The following is a 19,239-nucleotide window of genomic DNA, read 5'->3' as shown; positions in this document are numbered from 1 at the left end:
CAGCAAATTTTACACTCCCCGCCAAATAGTACGAAAAGTGGTTCAGCCCTGGAGGTTAGCGGAAGTTGTTTCAGCTGCCATGTTTGCTTGCTTTGTTGTAGGCTTCTACTAGCTTTCCTACAGAATCAGTAAGTGTGGAAATGGAGCCGAGCTGGAGTACGTTTCTCTTCCAAGTAAGTTGGCTCTTTTTTGGGAGGGAAACCGGGAGAGTTCGCGAAACAACCGCAAACATTTTACGCACCCGTTAGCTTAGCAGCAAGTTCGTTTTATATATTTGAACGAGTAGCACGAAGAACAAGTAACGAAGCAAAACAATGGTTTATGAATCCAGGCTTCCAGCTGTGAGGCTTGGGAATGACGCTAGAACAAAAAAAATCAAATCTCCCCAGTTCCAATGTGGGGAAAAAACGGCCTGTGTGTAATTTTAGATTGTGGATGCGAAATACTTCGAGTGGGAAAGTGAATTTTGGTAAGTTTGTTTGGCTGGTCGAAGCCAGCAAAACATGCGGTATCACTTGAAGTAAAGCTGGAGACGACACTGCACCGTTACAATCGAGACAGACCTGTTCCCCCCCCCCCCCCGCTTTGACTGAAGGCTTTGATCGGACGCCGTAGAATAATGAGATAAAACGTCGGCGAACATTTTCTGTGCAGCATGTGTAGTAAACTGAACATTTGTACGTTATTCACGCGGATGATGTTAGCAGACCGTAGGTTAGCCGCCACTGAGATTTACTAACGGCAATTCCCAAGTCCGCGGTCAACTTTCCGCTTGCTTTAGCCGGTTCGCAGTAACTAGCCGAGAAGCTAACGATGTTTAGGCTGCCTTCATTACACTCGCAAGCTAATTTGGCTAAATCTGGGCGAGGCTGCAGTAATGAGCATGGAGAAACGAACGGTACATAATTTGAAAACTAGCGATGCCTAGTTTTTTGCACATTAATTAGCTATTTATTCAGATGAGCTTTGGGGAAAGGAATTCAAACTATGCAATGCACTAGCTAACAGCAAGAAGCAGGCTGGAAAATTAGCAAGGATCATCGCTATTTAAAATGTTCATTTCTCCCAGAAAGTTTAGTAAAAATTTTCAGTTTGAGTAATTTCGCTGTCTTTTCACTGCGCATAAAAACGCCATTGTTAAATTGAGTGTTATAAAGTTTTATTAAGAATTTTTTGACTTGGCTATGAGTTAAAGAATTAAGTTTCCTCAGAATACAACATGGAAAAAATTTAATATTTTGAATTGGTCAGAAATACTGGGCTGTATTTCATAAGTTTTTGTGTTGTTGCTTTTGTATAAAGGTAATTTTAAAAGTACATCTGCTCAAGTTTGATTCCCAAACTAGAGCAGATGTAAGTTATTGCTTACTTACTAAAATAAGTAATAACTTACTTATTTTAGTAAGTTCTTGTTGTGACTGATTAAACTCTGTTTTTGAACTTTAACCAATCAATAATACTAAGGGGAAAAATAATAAAAAATATTCAGAAAGCAGTGCTGCTGTTTAGCAACTTGTACTAAAGAACCTTTCGAGCATAGGTATTACTGTATTTTGGCAGTTGAAAATATTTTAATTAAAAATCTTGACACTTATTTAACAAATTGAGTTACATAATCCTTATGTTAAAAAGCTTTTGTAAACCCAAGATTTGACAGAAATATTAAGTGTACTCTCTGTGTACTCCAAGTTGTTTCAGATTTGTGCGCAAAACCTGAAAAAAGTTGTTTTAATTTTCTTTTTTTTTATCTGACAAATAATTTTCTTGGAAAGGACTTAAAATAAATATTTAAACTATATCAAGATCATACATCTATGTTTGAACTCTGAAAGATGTACTCCAATTTAAAATCATGGACTATATTTTGTGAAAGCTTAAAAAAATAGAGTTCTCATGTATGAAGTCAGTTTATTTTTTTGATAAACTGGGCTTTACGTCCTGAAAAACTCGAATTTGATTATGTCAATTCTGGGCTGTAAAAAGTATAATACACATAAAAAATTTCCCATAGTAGGTCCTATTTACACTTGTCTTTTTTCCTTCAGTGAATATATATTTTTTGTTTGTAAAATAACTTTTGTGGCTTCATTGACTACAAAGTCCATTTACTTAACCAACTTGTGTTTATTTAATGATGTATATCTTGAAGACAAGGTTGTAAGTTGTCTAAAAACTAGTTATAAGTAACTTTTATGAAGTTTACTTTATGCTGTAAAAATTGGTTATATATAAATAACTTTGGTAAGCACTGAACTTACAGACCACAGTTGAAAGGCATTTACTTGAGTGAACTATATTCTAATTATTTTAATTAATATAATTTCTTATAAGTTATACATTTCTAGGAAATTATCTCTTTTAAATCTAATAACTGCTATAAAAATCTTAGAATTTAATTATTACACTTTCAGAAACCCTATTACATATATCCTACAGACTATTATGTGGTCAAATGCAGTTCTAGTAGAATAAAGTTTTTTTTTATTAAAAAATTCTACAAGTGGCTTTTTGGCATTTGAGTTATATTTACACTTTGTTTTAGTCATCTGCCATCCAGCTTGATACGTTTTGTGTTATGTACCCCAACACTGTTAACTTTCAGAGATCAATGGGGGGGGGGGGGGAGACAGGCATTGATTTGTTTGTCAAAATGCTAATTTTGTGTGCTAGCTGGTCACTGCGAGTTTGAAAACCACTTAAAACATGTTTTAGTGACTCCTCCTGCACTCGGGCTGCAGCCAATCAAATCCTTCCTCAAAATCCTAGCTCCCTTACAAAATGCTTTTAAAAAAAAACATCCCAAAAGCTTTAATTAGTACAAAGGTTAAGCTTCATTATTTTTATTTATATAAATGTATATTTTAAACTATTTTAAATGCATGTTTTTATACATTTTCAATTAAAAAAACATTTCAGTAAGCCAAAAGCTGTGAATATCTTTGCTGTCAAAATATTTCAGAAAATAAATTGCACACCGTGACCCCCAGATTGTTATAAAGCACATCAAGTACATGTTGGACTTTAATCTCTTACTCACCTTCTTCTTAAGTAATGACAAATGTTCATGTCCAGCTGTGCTTGACGTCAGCATTACAAAGTCCGTTCACTTGTTGCTGTTGTTTATGGCCACCTTCTAGCTTCATTGGCTTTTCTTCAAAAGTCTTAAGAGTTTTTACAACATATAGATTGTTTTTTGACAAGTTGGCATATAGTTTCATAATCTTTTTAACTGCATATATTTGTAATGAGAATTGTTTTTGCCATTTTAATGATTAGCAATAAAGCAACAAAAAAAAAAACATGAATTTTATTCTTTAGATAGTGAATATGTGTTGTTAATAAATTGGATTACACAAAATCCAATGTATTAATATAAAAAGATTTTGAAAACTAACTTATTGTCATTCTAAAGGGGCTAATATTTAAAACTTTAGTTGTACTTTGGTAGTTTTTTCAGCCTTGTGGGAGGAGGTCCTTCTCTATTTGAGTTAAATGACACAGTGAGATAACTAAGTATTGCTCAAATCACCCTGCTCTATGGTGCAGTGCAAACCCCAACTGAATATATCAGGTATCCCCTAAAAATACTTCCTCGCTTAAAGCACACGCTGCAAGTTACATCATCAGCAGAGTCCCTGGCACCTCCAAAGTTTAGCCAGGTTTACATGGCAAAAGAGGATCAACGACGTATAAAAAGTTGTTTTCCGAGAACTTATGTTGACTTTATAAAACGTATAACAAGAGATTGTGTCATTTTTATTATATAATGTTAATTTTACCATTAATAATCCCCTTCAGCTTCAGGCAATTTTTGTGAGTTCTTGCTGAGACAGCAGCACAATAGTTCCGCAACAATGGAACAAAAACTCATAAAACAAACTCGTTCAAACAATTTACGTTTTACTCGGCAAACTTTTTTAATTTTTTTTTTATCCTCGGTCTGGAAAACTTTAAAAGCCGATCATGTAATCATATCTTTTTTTTTTTTTGTTTGTTTTGTTTTTTTTCTCTCTTCTCATTTGATTTCTTAGTTTTTCCTGCACAACTTCTGGTTTTGTATTTGCTTTATTCTAACAATTGGCCAAGCAGCTGTAGAGTGCGGCACAAAAGATTGAGGAAAGGCGGTGCATAATCAGACCATGAGCTCAATTCAAGTCTACAGTGGCCCACGAAGCCATCAGGACACTCCCTCCATTTTGATGTTATTTATGAGGGAGCAGCCCCAGTTGTCAGAGCACATTTGTGTCAAAATGGTCAGAGCTGCATGAAGGCACAGCAGCTTACAGGGCCCTGCACCTCTGTGTACAGGCCAGGCTGTATGTAGTGGCATAAGCTTCACAAAGAGGTTTCCCGACTGGTATAGCCCCCCACCACTCCGGCCCCTTCACACACACACACACAAACACACACACCACCCCTGGTGTGCCAGCCGACGGAGTTGCATTGGCATGATGATGACTAATCCTGGAAGGTGGCAAGTGTAAGCAGGTGCTCAGACAAATGGGTGGTGGCATGCTCTACGAGTTCCCAGGTCCCAGTGCGCATGAGGGAATGACGGCTAGTTCAGCCGAGTGCTGTGTGGATAAACAATGTCTCTGTCTCATGAATAGATGAGCCAAATCAATGAAGATGAGCATACAAAGATCCCCCGCTGAGGCCGAGTGCATCACTGCTCAGATTTGTGTCTATCACAATGGGCTAGATGACATAAGGAGGACATTGTGTGGTTCATTTTTCTTTTTTTCCGTTCCGTCTCCTCTTTTGGCACTCCTGTCTTGGCTGGCCTTCTTGGATGGATGATTGGACCTTAAAGGGAAAGGTCAAGTATGTTAACTTGCCATCTCTTGCTGGTGGTTGACAAGGTGGTTTTCTTGACTTTCTGCTTAGTGTGTTAAGTAAATGATGCATAGTTATTAATTTTTTAGAAGTACTTGGTTATGGTTTAAAAGAAGTTATTTTTATTTGTAGGAGCTTTCCACTTGAGGGTTATCTCAGTGAACAAGTGTAAAACAAACAGATGTTTTGGAATTAACTTTTTGGTCTGAACAACGCCAATACAGTTTCTGAAATCTCTTGGTTATTTTATTGGCTCACCTTTCCCTTGAAGCCCTATTACTAGGCTTCCTTGGATTTATGCGAGTCTGATATGTAAATTATACATATCAGAAGTATGCAAAGTTACTGGTATACTTCAATGCAAGCAACTTTTTAAAAATTATTTTACTTTTTTTAAATTAAAATTAATTTGTGTATGTATATTTTCAACCAGCAAAACATTCCTGATCAGATAACCTTATGTAAATAATATTTAGAAAACAAAATTAATCAATAATATTCAACATCGAGTGTAATTTAATTGTTTCAAGCAGAAAAGCAATATTTACTCTGACTGAAACATAAAATTATTATGTTTATACATAGGCCTGTCACAATAAGCAATAAGTCAGTTAATTTGATGATAAATGAAAACTAGCTCAATAATTTCCATTTGCATAATTTATAGATTTTTTCTCTTTCTACCAAAAACTGCATGACAAAAGTTTTCAGTCTGGTGCTTTGCTCTCAATTAGCCTTTTTTTTCTGAAGGGACAATTTTGTTTGTAGAGACTTCATAATTCATTTTATTTGTTGTTTTGTTTATTTTGAATATTTCAAATGCTTTCCACTTCCAGTGTAAAAAGGTCATTAGAATTTAAAGCTTATTGATCTTTCAGAATGTGTTCTTGCATTGTTATGCCATTATATATTATATATATTTCCAAGTTATTCTTTATATTCTTTATATTTAATACACAGACTGAAGTATCAATATCGAGTAAAAGTTTGATTAAAGGTGTTCCAAGGAGGGAATCAATTTAGCCAATTTGCTCTCTGTAGGTAACAAGCTTCAATCTGATGCTTGGAAATATATGACAGAAAACATTAGATATTTTTGAAAGCATCACTTTAAAATATTGGTATACTTATCGTCAGTCAGCCTGTAGCGATACACAGCAAAGTTGTTATTGTCACAGCATAAGTTCATCACAGTTATGGAAATGAAAGCCACTTTTTTTTAGGCAACTGAGCTGCTGTATTGGCTGCACCTTCTCCTTCATTGGTCTTGCTTATTAACACATGAAATATTTTTGTTTTTCTGTATTTTTATCGGAATACTGTATTTACTTATTTTTTTGCACCATTGGTCGTCAGTAATGTTTAACAGAACCTTGAAATGAATGAACTTCACTGTCATTCTTCGACTAAACTATAAACTTCTTTTCACCCCCGAGCCATCTTTGTGTTTATTAGATTTCAAACTTTGGTAGTCATTTTAGGAAAACTGAGCAAAGCTCTGTCCAAACAGCCTTGAGTTGTGCTAATTGTACACTTTGTGGGTGGCTAATTTTATATTATTTTCTAGGCTTAAACATCTAGAACGACAAAGAGCTGAATCACCAAGTTCAGTTTGACGACCAGTTTTAATAATTAAGCACATGCTTTGATTAGGACTTTGATCTAGCGATTGAGATTCTATATTTTTGGGGACTATAAAGTTTAGTTTTTGCCTCATGTCTTCTCCAAAACCAAGATATGAGGCAGCTGATTTTAGTTTATAGACTGGGTTGCACAACTGTTGATATTCATTGCTGCTCTGCCGTAAGCCCAAACAAAATGCATCAGTTCATTTCCGTTTGCGCAATATTTTTATGTCTCACACAGCTGTACAAAGAAGCATAAATTATTTTACCAAGTCAAGATACATAATGACTTGAATTTCTGAATTGCAGCCACACAACTTTTTGTTAACTACTGCTCGTTGTTCTCACCTATCCCCCCCCACCATCTGTGTTTTGGCAGTCATCCACACTGGCTTGCACCTGCAAAACCCTGGAAAAAGAAATGGTACACCCAGCCACAGACAGAACAAACAAATATGTAACTGTGTATTTTATCATCCTATCAAGTTTGGTGACCTGTATTTTTGTGCGTCGAGCTGTTTTCTGCCTTACTAAATCCAATTTATTTTCTTTTTCTTTTTTCGCCTTTCTTCTCCTCTTAACCGAGCTCTGCGGCGCAGCTAATGTTCTGCTCTTCATGAGCCTTCTTGGCAGTTAAGCTGGACTCTGCTATGCCTCTAATTTGGTATGCTTGCTTTGCAGTCACATGATGAATCAGCACCGTCGTGAGGGGATCATTTTTCATCCAGTATATTTGGATTGTTTTCGCATCAGTTGCGCGCCGCGTCGGCCTCGTTAACGACGGACCCCGGTGCCCACTTTGTATTCTGTTAAATCTTCCTAATGCTTTTCATTGAGTTGTCAAAGCTGATTCGTGGTTCTTCAGTGGCAGCTTCCAGTGGTGAAACAGCTGTCAGCAACAACTTGCTTTTTCTTCTACGTACGGGGAGGAGGGCTAGATGCTCTGAAATTGCACTACGCCCTGCTGCTGTTGTGTGTCAAACAGCACGAAACACTTTTGGAATTGTTTACCTCCAAATGTCTGACATTTCACCAAAACATGTCTGTGTTTTGTGTCTTTAGCAGGCCAATGAAGCCCTCCACCACCAGCACCAGGTGGCCCAGAATAGCCTGCTGCCACTTCTCAATGCTGGAGCAGAGCAAATTGACCAGAAGCCTGTCCTGCCTATCCAGATTGACCAGAAACCCCCTGTCAGTGCTGCTGAACTCCTGAAAGACAATGTCGCCAGCGGAGGAGGTCAGCGGCCACCGGTGCCCGTGATAAAGAAGGAACACAAAGGCAAAACGCCTTTCGTCTGCGGTTACTGTAACAAGGCCTTCCGAGACAGCTACCACCTGAGACGCCACGAGTCCAGCCACACCGGCATCAAGATGGTGTCGCGTCCGAAGAAGACGGCCCAAACCGCCCCCACCATGGTACCCATGATCGCCTCCATGCCACGGGAGAACAACGGCAACTCCTACATCTCTACGGTAGCGGGGATCCTCTCCACGGCGACCACCTCGGTGTCCTCGGGCACCAGCATCATGACATCGTCCGCGATGGGCAACGTGCAGCAGCAAAACATCCCCAAGAAGCCCCCCAAGCCTGTCAAGAAAAACCACGGCTGCGAGATGTGCGGCAAGGCCTTCCGCGACGTCTACCACCTGAACCGCCACAAGCTGTCCCATTCGGACGAGAAGCCGTTTGAGTGTCCTATCTGCCAGCAGCGCTTTAAGAGGAAGGATCGAATGACCTACCATGTTCGCTCTCATGACGGAGGCGTCCACAAGCCCTATGTGTGTTCTGTGTGTGGAAAAGGCTTTTCCAGGTACAGATCACTTTCCTTTATAGTTTTTATGTATGACGAGATTAACCCAGTGATAAATTTAGAGGAGCCTTATTTTTATTTTTGTTCAAATATGTTACATATAGCTGATTTATTTATTTTTTCATTAGAATAATAATGTAACTCCAAATATGAATTCAGAAAGTATTAGCAGCGCACCGGTAAGAGATTTTGTAACAGATCTTTTCATTTCATTATTAGCTTTTGTTTCATACTATGAATAATAGTTCAATATTTTTATTTTTTTTTCAAAAGCGGGATCCGTGAAGCAGAGTGAGGCTTCACGGAAACTTATCTAATACAATAAAATCATTCCGATTACGCAACAATTGAAACTACAAAGAATTACAAGACGTCTCATTTATTATATACCGTATTTTCTGCACTATAAGGCGCACCTAAAACCCTTCAATTTCCTCAAAAGCCGACGGTGCACCTTATAAACCGGTGCGCCTTATATATGGACCAATATTGAGCCACAACAGGTCTAGCAACTACGGTAAGCAGCCGCTGACTTCATTTTCACCCGTAGAAGAAGAAGTGCGCAGTGCATGCTGGGATAGTTGTCAGAACGCTGGTATGTTAATAAAGTTTGACTGACCTATCTACCTACCCACCTGATAATCAGGTCATCTGCAGGTCATGTAGCACCACGTTCTCCACGAACATGCTGTGCGCGAACGGAGATGGGTGACCATCGTCCGGCCACGCCCCGGCCCAGTTGCAGAAGGCTCTCCTCGCCGACCCGAGTCGGACTGTTTTGTTGACATTCTTTTTGTCAACAAAGTGGCTTTAGACATTCATCCGGGGTGCTTCAACTAGGGTTGCCAAGGGACCAGCCCCTATACATTTAAAGCCGGGGGGCGGGGGAAGAGAGACAGAGACTGCGGCGGCAGTGTGTCGGTTGGTCTGTATTACCCAGAAAGCAGTTGGGCACAATATCACAACACCAATACCGTGAGTGAAACAACGACTGGGGCAGCCTACTATTTAAAGTACTCGGGGGCCACTTCTTTATTATTACACATCCACATTTGTAGAGTATGGAACAAATCACGTCCTGTATCGGTTCAATACGGGACGTGTGGCAACCCTAACTGTAGCGTCTATTCTATGCGCCTTATAATGCGGTGCGCCTTATATATGAAAAAAGTTTTAAAATAGGCCATTCATTGAAGGTGCGCCTTATAATTTGGTGCGCCTTATAGTGCGGAAAATACGGTAGTTTAGAGTTTTATACAAAATTATTAAAACCCCTGGCATATGTACGTTTTAACATAGTAAAATTTTAATAAACTATTAACATTTAAATGCTCCCTGGATATCATGTTATCACTGACGGCTGTAGTCCAAACTTGAATCTGTTGAGGGAGCTAACAATGCCAATAAGATTTTTATTTTGATCATTGAAAAGGATAAACATTTTTGACATGCTTTTTTTTTCCATGAAAATTATATAAAAGCAGAACTTAAGTAAAATTGATTATCATTTTCATTATTTATGTTTTGAGAGATGTTTTTTTTTTATTCCAACCAGAAACAAAATATAGTTTGAGAGTAGGAATAATTTTGGGCTTTACTGTAACAAAAGTATTTACTCATCATGAAAAGCTTTTCTACAAGATCCATTTATGATTTTTTTTTTTTTTTTATATATATATTTGAGAGGAGAAAGTTCTTATTTACTGCGAGGCACATTCAATTGATGACTTATTTCTCTATTCTCATGGAATAGTTGCATATAAAAGTACATAACTTTTTATAAAGATTTTTTTTAATGTATTTGTTAAAACTGCCACAGAATTTCATGAGACAGCTAATCTGTTAAAAGATCAAGCTTAGTGGTATCAGAGTACAAAGGGTTTGGGGTAAGAGGATGAGTAGCGCCACATAACATTGTGTAAGACAGCTCCAAGACCAGCCCTTCTGATTGGTTGTTTCTAATTAGCACTTTGAGTTCCATTTTTTCTCATACCTGTCATACTATCACAACAGTGACAGATTCAACAAATGTGTAAACATATTTTTTTTTATACAGGTTGCATAGTGCAGCTTTAAGCAACCCTTTCATTTATCTTAGGACCAGAATGTGAAAGAGCAGTAGGTGTTACACAGCTCTGCAGTTTGACAGGATAATCATTATAAAAGTTGAGCATTTTAAACCTTCATCCGCATCAGTTACTGATCAACAACATTGGCATGGAAAGTAGATCCTTAACTTAACTGTGAAATTTCCAAATGACTGCCAACACATTTAAACCCTCTATGTTTCATGACAGATGGATAAACTGAGTCCCTTCACTTGGGATTTTTTAGCCTCACTGCTACCTAAGGACATCTATCTCTCTGCTTTAAGTGTTGACATAGATTAACTTTAAATAAACGTTCAGAAAACTGTTTCTCAAAGCGTCTAATAGCTTCGTATCCCCCAACTTCAACACAGCACTGATATTGTAAAAAGCTGAGTCATCTCTCTGTAACAGCTTCCACTCTGAAGAGTGGTTAGTGCTTCCTTTTGGGGTTTAAGCATGGTACCTTCACTTATCAGGGAAATAACATTACATTATATGAGCAGCCAATTTAGAAGGATAAGCATATAGTTGGCTGATTCTGGTCATTTTTCAGACCATCTGTTTAAAAAAAAAAGAAAAAAAGATTCTTGGAGGTTCCACTGAGACATGTCATCCAGATGTTAAAGGGCACATCTTGTGAAAATAACAGTCTGTGATCATTAAAAATAAAGCGGCAACAAATCGGGAATATTTTATCGATAGACTGCTTTCTTATTTATTTAGTTGGATTATTTCTACACTTGTGTGTTATAAGGCTTTGATTCTATATTGAGAGTCGGTCTGGACCAGATACAAACACTGCAGACTTTTTTTTTTTTTTTTTAGTCTGACAACTCCTACCTCCCACTTGTTCTTCTGTTCTAATCAACTCTGGCAGTGAAAGATGATTAAGAGTTGTCTGAGTTTAAGGTGGTTGCATGAAAGCCAATTTGCTGCCAAACCAGGAAGAAAATTGGCTCAGTGATTGGGGGTAGGAGGGGGTGGAATAGTTTTACAACTCCTTTTTAGTTTCCTCATATGCTTTTAATCAACAACAAATAGCAAAGCTAATGTAAAAAGGAAGTCTGAAATTTAATTTCTTGTTATGGGAGGGAAGACTGAAGTCATTTCACCCTCTGGTGGTTGCATTCCTGACTCAGGAAGAAAAAAAAAAAAAAGCCTCAGCTTGTCTGAACGCATTTTTAAAAAGTAATGTTTTATTACAAAGAAGATTTAAAAAATATATATTTATTTTAGGGTAATGAACTCTTCCCCTCAAATGTTCTTATTTCTTGTGCAAAACAAGGTGTAGATTAAAAACTAAAATGTTTAACGTCATGCTTTTACTGAATATTTAATACAGGGCAATTACCTAATACGTCTTTGCAATTGGTAAATACTGCAGGATTTTTAAAAATTTATTTATTAATTAAATTTTATTAAAGGCACTGCTACAAACCCAGTGCCGATTTTTGTTACCAGTAGCAACAGTTTATGCTTCAGAAGGAACTCTGATTATTTCACTTTTTTTTTTAAGTCAATTGGATTTTTTTTTTCTTCATTAAATGTAGATTTGTACTAAACATGCTTTTAATTCTGCTTTCTTTGACAAGCAGTTTACTACCCATAATGCCTGCCACGCTGTTTCAAGCACATGTTACAGCAGACGCAGTAGGGAGAGCGCTAGTGGAGTATAAGGAGAGGGGGGAGGCGTCACTTGTCACTTTGCAGTTCCCGCCAGCTTGTCACAGACTCTTTCCCCTGGGAATTCACTGAACCGTGCGTAATGTTAAGGTCAACACATTTAATATGTCGTAAATAAACATTTTTGCTTCAGAAGGCCCTCGGCGTGACCTGAGATTTGCAACTTGTTGCCGTTTTAATAATCCGGCATCGATTCGAGCAGGCAGTATTGGTGAACCGACTGTTGCAACATGACTTCAGCAAAAAAAAAAAAAAAACATCAGCAGTGCACCTCAGCCAAGTTGGCATTAGCGCTGCGCTGTATACGGCAGTTTCAGGCATGCCTCCAACACGGTGACGTGGGCTCGGGACTCATCAGCATACTGGAAAGTGAGAATGGAGACTGAATAGCAGGCCACTGAGTCACTGCCACTCAGCCTGAAATGTAGGCATGCAGTGTCTGGAGTCTGCTCTCTCTCCCTGTCAATAGGACGACGGCAATGAAAAAGGGAGAGAGAGAGAGAGAGAGAGGAAAAAAAAGTCCAAATCCAGTTTCTGGCACAGCGGAGAAGTTTCTGCTTGACTCTTAATTTGTATTAAGAAGCATTCCAGCAGCGTGAAGCTTTCCGGTTTGGCAGCAGCTGCTCTCCCTTTACTCACTCCACAATGGTTCTGCTAAACATGATTCAGCTCACAGTTTCACTAGGACTAGCACTCTGACATGGGAGGGACCAGCGCCAAGAGCTAGCACTAGAAAGGTCAAGTGGCAAATCATTTTATCCTAGTGAACCTTGTCAGTTTTTAGGTAGGTGAAGTATGGCATCAATCGGTTTGTGAGCATCCTAGTAGTTGTGTGTATTGATTTAACATAGTCATTCTTCTATCAATCGGAAATATTTTTCAATCATTGAATGTCTTTTAGGCATGCTGGCAAAAATAAATTCACACTTTAGCACTTATTTACAAACCTGCTCGATTAAAAACAATGGAGAATTAGTCCCAGTGGAAATCAGAACTAATGAGTTTTCCCTCAAACTAATATTGTCACATTTTCTGCCCGCTTGCCGCCTATCATGGGAAATAAATGGCAATATTACCCAAATTTTAGCTTAATTAAAGCGCCGAGTGGAAATCAGGAGAAGAAAAGAAAAGGAGAACGCCGTCGCATTGTGGTGCATGTTCAAAAGTAGGTCAAACTGATTCACGCGCCATTGGTCGCAGAGAATTAACTGCCATTGACTGAAATTTTGGGGATTTTCTGCCCATCTCCTCATTATCGAAGCAAACAGAGCACATCCGTCAACTTGCGCTCATAGTGGAGTTCGACCTGAAGCTTTTTATGTTCTTATTTATTTAACATGGCAGTTATAGTTAGAAATGTACGCATGTGCGCTTTAAAAAAAAAAAAAAGTCACATTAAATATTTACATGTTTCTGGTCCTAATATTGATGGATTTCATTTAAAATCAATACCACACATGCGTACATAGCTTCTGCTTTTGAATTTGAGGTAACATTTTGTAGTTTAATTTGGACAAAGTTCATCTGCAGTTCATACTTTCATGGCCTCATTTGGACACTTGGTGGCGTTTCAGGCTTCTAGGACCTGCGTTCTATCGCTCATTGAAACAAGGATATTAAATTAACATATTTCAGGTTTTTTTATTATTATTATTATTATTCTTTTCTTTAAATTTTGGAAAGCAAAGAAACGTTTGAACTGGAGCAGGGAGCTAAAAACAGCCCGCTATGGATGACTCATAAAACAACACGACACTTCCCTGCATCACCATTCACAAATTAAATGTCTATTTTTGTATTATTATTGTCTGTTTTATTTAGGCCAGACCATTTGAGCTGCCATGTGAAGCATGTGCACTCCTCAGAAAGACCATTTAAATGTCAAGTAACGGTAAGAGCCATCACCACCAGGTTTTCTTGAGCAGATTTTTTTTCTTGTTTTTTGTTGTTGTTTTTTTTGCGTCCCGCTCACACTTGTCCTGTGACTGCAGGCCTGTACCTCCGCTTTCGCCACCAAAGACAGACTCCGCTCCCACATGATCCGACATGAAGGCAAGGTCACCTGTAGCATCTGTGGGAAGATGCTGAGTGCAGCCTACATCACCAGTCATTTGAAGACCCACGGACAGACCAACTTTAACTCCTGTAACAAAGGTTCGTCACTCATCAGAAACGTATAACCAATAATCAGGAGGAGAAAAAAAAGTAGTTTGATTTCTGCTATATCTTTTACTCTAAATTATCACTGCATGTTACTGTGCATATAATATCTATGCAAATTTGATATCAAGACCTTCCTGAACCGTCTTCTGACTCATCTGAACTACGAGTGAAAACCGCTTTTGCTTTCGAATACCATGAATTTTAAATATCATGTAATATTTCAACTTTCCTGTATTTTGGAGTGTGCTAGTTTGAACACAAACTAGTGCATCATTTTGCAGTGGAAGGAAAACCCTGCATGTATTTCTAATGCTTTATTTTGTTTGTTTTTAACAAATTGAGATTTTATGTAGCCCTATTTAGCCCTTTCGTTAATATTTTTCAGTGCAGTTACAGCTGTAAGTCCTTTGGGTTATGTCTTTGCCCTTGTACATATACAAACTGAATATTTTTGGAAAGCGCAGACTCGGTCACATTGAGTGGAGGCAGGATGCAAACAGCCATTTTCAAATCTTGCCACAGTTTCTCAACTAGATTTAGTCTGGACTTTGATTCATTCAAAGTCCAGACTTTGAATGAAATACTTTATCCCAACGAGAAATTAAATTCTACTCATCCAAGTATCTTCTAAGTCTTTGTGGATGGCGATGCTGTGGGCAGGGAGAACCTCCATTAGCAGCCAGTCTCGCAACAAATCTGAAGAGGCCTCTGACTGAAGAATGCTGCTTTCACAGTCTCATGACCGATTGTGCTGTGTGTTTTGCATGTCGACTAAAAGGTTTTCTAGTCTAACCAAAATACCTTTTTTCTTAAAGGGGAGAATCACCAGTTTTGAACTTTGTGTCATAATGTTATTCCCTTCCCAAAAACATACATGGAATGTTGCTCTCGTCTTTTTATGCATGCTTGAGAAGTCTCCGATGGCAACCATTCATTGGACTAGCGGCAGCAGCATTTAGCTCATCAGACGAACTACTTCTCAGTCCTCCAAAGAACGGCTTTAAATGACATCATGCTGAAGGCAAAGTGTCATAGCATGGACTTCTTAAAGAGACATAATTTCAAATTATCAAAATACAAAATCAGATGTTTTTTTAAGTTATTTTTTATATAGGCAGCATTTTAATAACAACTGTCGGAAACATGGATACTCCTCCTCCTGGTTTTTTTTCTTGCATTCTTTGAAACATTTTGGCTGATCTTGCATATATCTACATTTGCATGATAGATAAAGTGGTGCTTAACCCTGCTTTAAACTGTTCACAGCTTCACATCTATCCCTGTTTTCTATGTTCCCTGATTTTCATGATGGTCTTTGTTCACTAATGTTCCAGAACAAATCACTCAAACCTTCAAAGAACAGCTTTATTATTCTCAAATGAAGTTAACATGACTATTTTATTTAATCTCTCTAATTTAATTTGACTCCTGAAGAAAATGGATTGCAATGGATTTTATTTTACAGTATCAAATAATGAGGGCTGAATGTACATGTATGCTACACCTTTTGGATCTTTATTTGTGAACTCTTTGGAAATTTTGTTTTCCTTCCACTTCACAATTATGCACTACTTTTCTTTTCTTTCTTTCTTTTTACTTTTTTCGGTCCACCACATGAAATCCCAATAAAATACCTTGGGGATTGTGGTCGTTAGCTGGAAAGTTCCAGCTGTACAAACGCTGTAAGACTTTATTATTGTTGTCATTATTGCTGGGCCCAAAATTAACTCTTCCTCCCGTCTGAAGGTAATGAAGTCTGCAACTCGGCCTCAGCGACACCCGTGACCATCTCTGCCCCCATCACCTCGGCGATGAACCGGGTCAACGTCAACAACAACAACCCCGTCACCATAGCCGCACAAATGAACATTAGCACCAACACTGTCAACATCACGTCTCCCGTCAGCCTCCAGCACCCGGTCACCATCACCGGGCCCGTCAACATCGCCTCTGTGAACATCCCCGCCACGGCGCCCATGAATATCGCCCACCCGGTCGCAATAACCACCCCCATGCCCATGAATATAGCCGGCCCGCTAAACATCGCAATGAGGCCAGTCGATAGCATGCCTTTTCTGTCCCAAGTCTTGCCTTCTTCCCCACCTTGGTAAAAAAAAAAAAAAAAAAGATGAACGTCAACATCTAACTGGCCAGAAAGAAAGGGAAAATGAAGTGAAAAGCAACTCCTGTCCTCACTTTAACAGCTCCCCCATCCCCCACCGCCCCTCACCCCAAACCGGTGTCCACTTCATCCAACTTTGAAGTGCAGCAGTTCCTTGAGCTGTGAGGCCAGTAGGAGATCCTCCCCCCCGCCCCCCAAAAGTCCTAACTGTGTCCCACCTAATGTTTAGTGACTGGCTCGTGACGCAGAACAGTTAAGTAGAATTCAAGTAGGATTTGTCTTGAAATCAAGACAGCCGGAAGGCTTAGCGTAGGCAGTTAGAATGATGAAACTGTGATTTGTATCATGACAAACAGGAGAGGATTCCTTGAGTTTGCTAGAGGACCCCCCCCCCCCAATACAAAAATACAAACGTGCTTTTGTAAGGGAGACGTGAAATGGACTGAAGCAATAACCAGGAATTGCTGTTTCTGATCTATTACAAAACTCTCTCCCGAAGCATCTAGGCGTTACTTTGTATGTAGTTTTTTTGTTTGTTTTTTTTTTTTTGTTTTTTTATTTTTTTTACTATAGCCTGCTAATCACTATTTAATGTTATAGGAAATGAGTCTAGTAAAAGGGACAGCTGCTTCCACTTGCATGGAAGACTATTTTTTCACAATGTTATAGCATTTCTTTTTCTTCTCAGATAGTAAGTATGCTCTTGAGGTACAGTGACTAACTTGTACAGTTGACATAGTAATGTATTTTTAATGTTGGCATTTAAAATTTTTTTGTTTTGCTTTTTGTCATTTAGGTGGACATCTGGACACTGTTCACTTGACTATGAAATTTCTTTACTTTGTTTTTCTATTTATATGAAAACAAAGTTATTTTTTACTTTTATGTGTTTTTATTTTTTTATGAAGTCAGAATGGAATGAGTCTTGCACTGAAGGCATATGCTACATGCAGGTCAACAGCAGTATTATCAAAGATCAAACAGAGTCTTAAGTGTTTTGGTCAGCCAGCCTGCACTTGAGGGCCCTCTAGTGGCCGAGTATGTAAATCCTGGACTTGTAGTGAAGCTTTTCAGGTCGCAATTGTCATCGCAAAAGGTGGCTGACGTAGTTTTTTGCGGACTCTTGTTACACTGTTTTTATTCGTATAATTATTTATCATTACTCTGTTACAGCCCCGTGGTTAAACTAAGGAATGATCACTCAGGAAACACACAGGAAAAAAACAAAAACGACAAATCAAGAATTTCTTTGGATCTTAGGAATTTTCTAAGCTCCTGTTTGGACTCCCTAAAGCCTTTTGGGATTGCAGCATTGTTGCTTTGCAAAATTACACTAACCAGGAAGTCCGCAAGCACCAGTTTTAAGCAGCCGTCCATTTGAATCGATCTTTTACTGTACAATGACATAAATGCTGTACATGTTTTACATACTCGGGCAAGTTCGGTCTCGGTTTGCACAGGCATGTGGCCTGAGAACTGGGCGAGTTTGCTGCAAAACACGGATTTTGTGTCCATTTAAAGAAAAAAAAGTAAGAAATGGGACAAGATTGACGTTGCATGAACACCCCAACTCCCTCCCTCCCTGAACACTGTAGCTGTTAAACATGAACTATTTTTTTAACGAATGCCATGTTATCTCAGCAGTGTTGCAGCTCTTTGAGTTGATTCAGTTTTTACAGAGAAATGCAATATGCATGTATGTCTTTTTTTTTGTCCCCTAGCCCCCTAAGTTTTTTTGTTTTTTTTTTACGAAATGTTAGTGTAGTTTTTTTATTCTTATGCATTTACGTAGATACACTATAATAGCCTGTTTGCCAAATTTGAAACAATTATAATGTGACGACCTGAATTATTCTTGTGAAATTGAACATCTCATTTATTTTAAAAGAGGAAAAAAAAAAGTTAATTGGAAACACCAGGAACCTTGTGAAAAGCAGTTGAATGTATATCTTTGTACAAAACTTTTAGTTCCAAGGATATGGTAGTTACAATAGATGTGAAAGATAAGAACCTTTTTTATAAATCTTTTGTATTAGAACATTAACATTGATAATTTTGTATATATGAGAGGCTAGGCTTTCTGATTAGCAGAAAGATAAAACATTCCTACATTTTTTTAAATGTACGTTTGTCAAATTATTACTTAAACATGCGCAATGTTATGTGCCTTTTATTTGGGTTGTCTAAATAAAAGAAAACTATCAAATGTGCTTATGTATGAGGTACTGTTTGGTATAAAGACAGAGATAAAGTTGCGGACATTGTTTGGAAGTATGAAAGGTTTTAAGACTCCCTGGTAGATGTGATAAAACGCAGTGGCCTGACGGCAGCAGATCACAAAGCTTCCCAAATTTTTGACGTACTTGGATTCTATGCCTCTTTGCTCTTCCTTCAGACTCCCCTGGATTTCCAAATGAAATGGAAAAGCTGAGGAGACGCTTCTGATCTTTGTTGTTTAGAAGAACCTTCACACCAAGAATGTAACGGTGCTTCCCCATATCCTGGACACATCCTTGTGGTGGCTCTTGAAACGCCAACTCGCGCCTTGTTCTTCCAAATCCTTTTCTTCAAAATATTTTGTTCCTTCATCTTTAAACCGAACATTTTAGTTAACAATAGGAAATATCATGTTGCTGCCATTTCAGAGAAAATAGTTATGCTGAAAAGTAGAACAGATGACATGAAGTTGAGTAATTGTGTCATGTTTGTATGATGAGCCGGTTATGACTTCCTACTCCTGTTCTTATTGCAGTGGCGCTCCATAAAACTTTTTCCTCAAGACGCTTTAATCCACACTGTGCTGTTTGTAAGGTTTGTGCAGCATTTCGTCTACCCCGCTGTGAACTTGAAGTCTCCTGAGCAGATCCAGGCACAGAATTGGTATTCTCGATCCAGTTTGCTCACTGCGT

The 19,239-nt window shown here is 38.3% G+C and overlaps 1 protein-coding gene and 1 long non-coding RNA gene across 2 annotated transcripts; one reads left to right on the top strand and one right to left on the bottom strand.

Annotated features, from left to right (window-relative positions):
• The first annotated feature begins 19 nt into the window (after positions 1-19).
• vezf1a (vascular endothelial zinc finger 1a) lies at positions 20-18,540 on the top strand. The gene is made up of 5 exons (XM_008427833.3): positions 20-173; positions 7,524-8,272; positions 13,867-13,936; positions 14,037-14,199; positions 15,955-18,540. Exons 1-5 carry the CDS (start codon positions 141-143, stop codon positions 16,317-16,319), a joined length of 1,380 nt encoding a protein of 459 aa, XP_008426055.1. The 5' UTR covers positions 20-140; the 3' UTR covers positions 16,320-18,540.
• Positions 3,744-7,530, bottom strand: LOC145554861 (uncharacterized). Its single transcript, XR_014090892.1, has 2 exons — positions 6,810-7,530; positions 3,744-4,806 (listed from the first exon to the last, which is right to left on the bottom strand). It is a non-coding gene; the product is annotated as an uncharacterized LOC145554861 (long non-coding RNA).
• Positions 18,541-19,239: the final 699 nt, after the last annotated feature.

The sequence above is a fragment of the Poecilia reticulata genome, chromosome 14, assembly GCF_904066995.2.
Source record: "Poecilia reticulata chromosome 14, P_reticulata-male-v2, whole genome shotgun sequence".
NCBI lineage: Eukaryota > Metazoa > Chordata > Actinopteri > Cyprinodontiformes > Poeciliidae > Poecilia > Poecilia reticulata.
The sequence above is the reverse complement of the archived record's forward strand: the minus strand, read 5'-3'. Positions and strand labels throughout refer to the sequence as shown.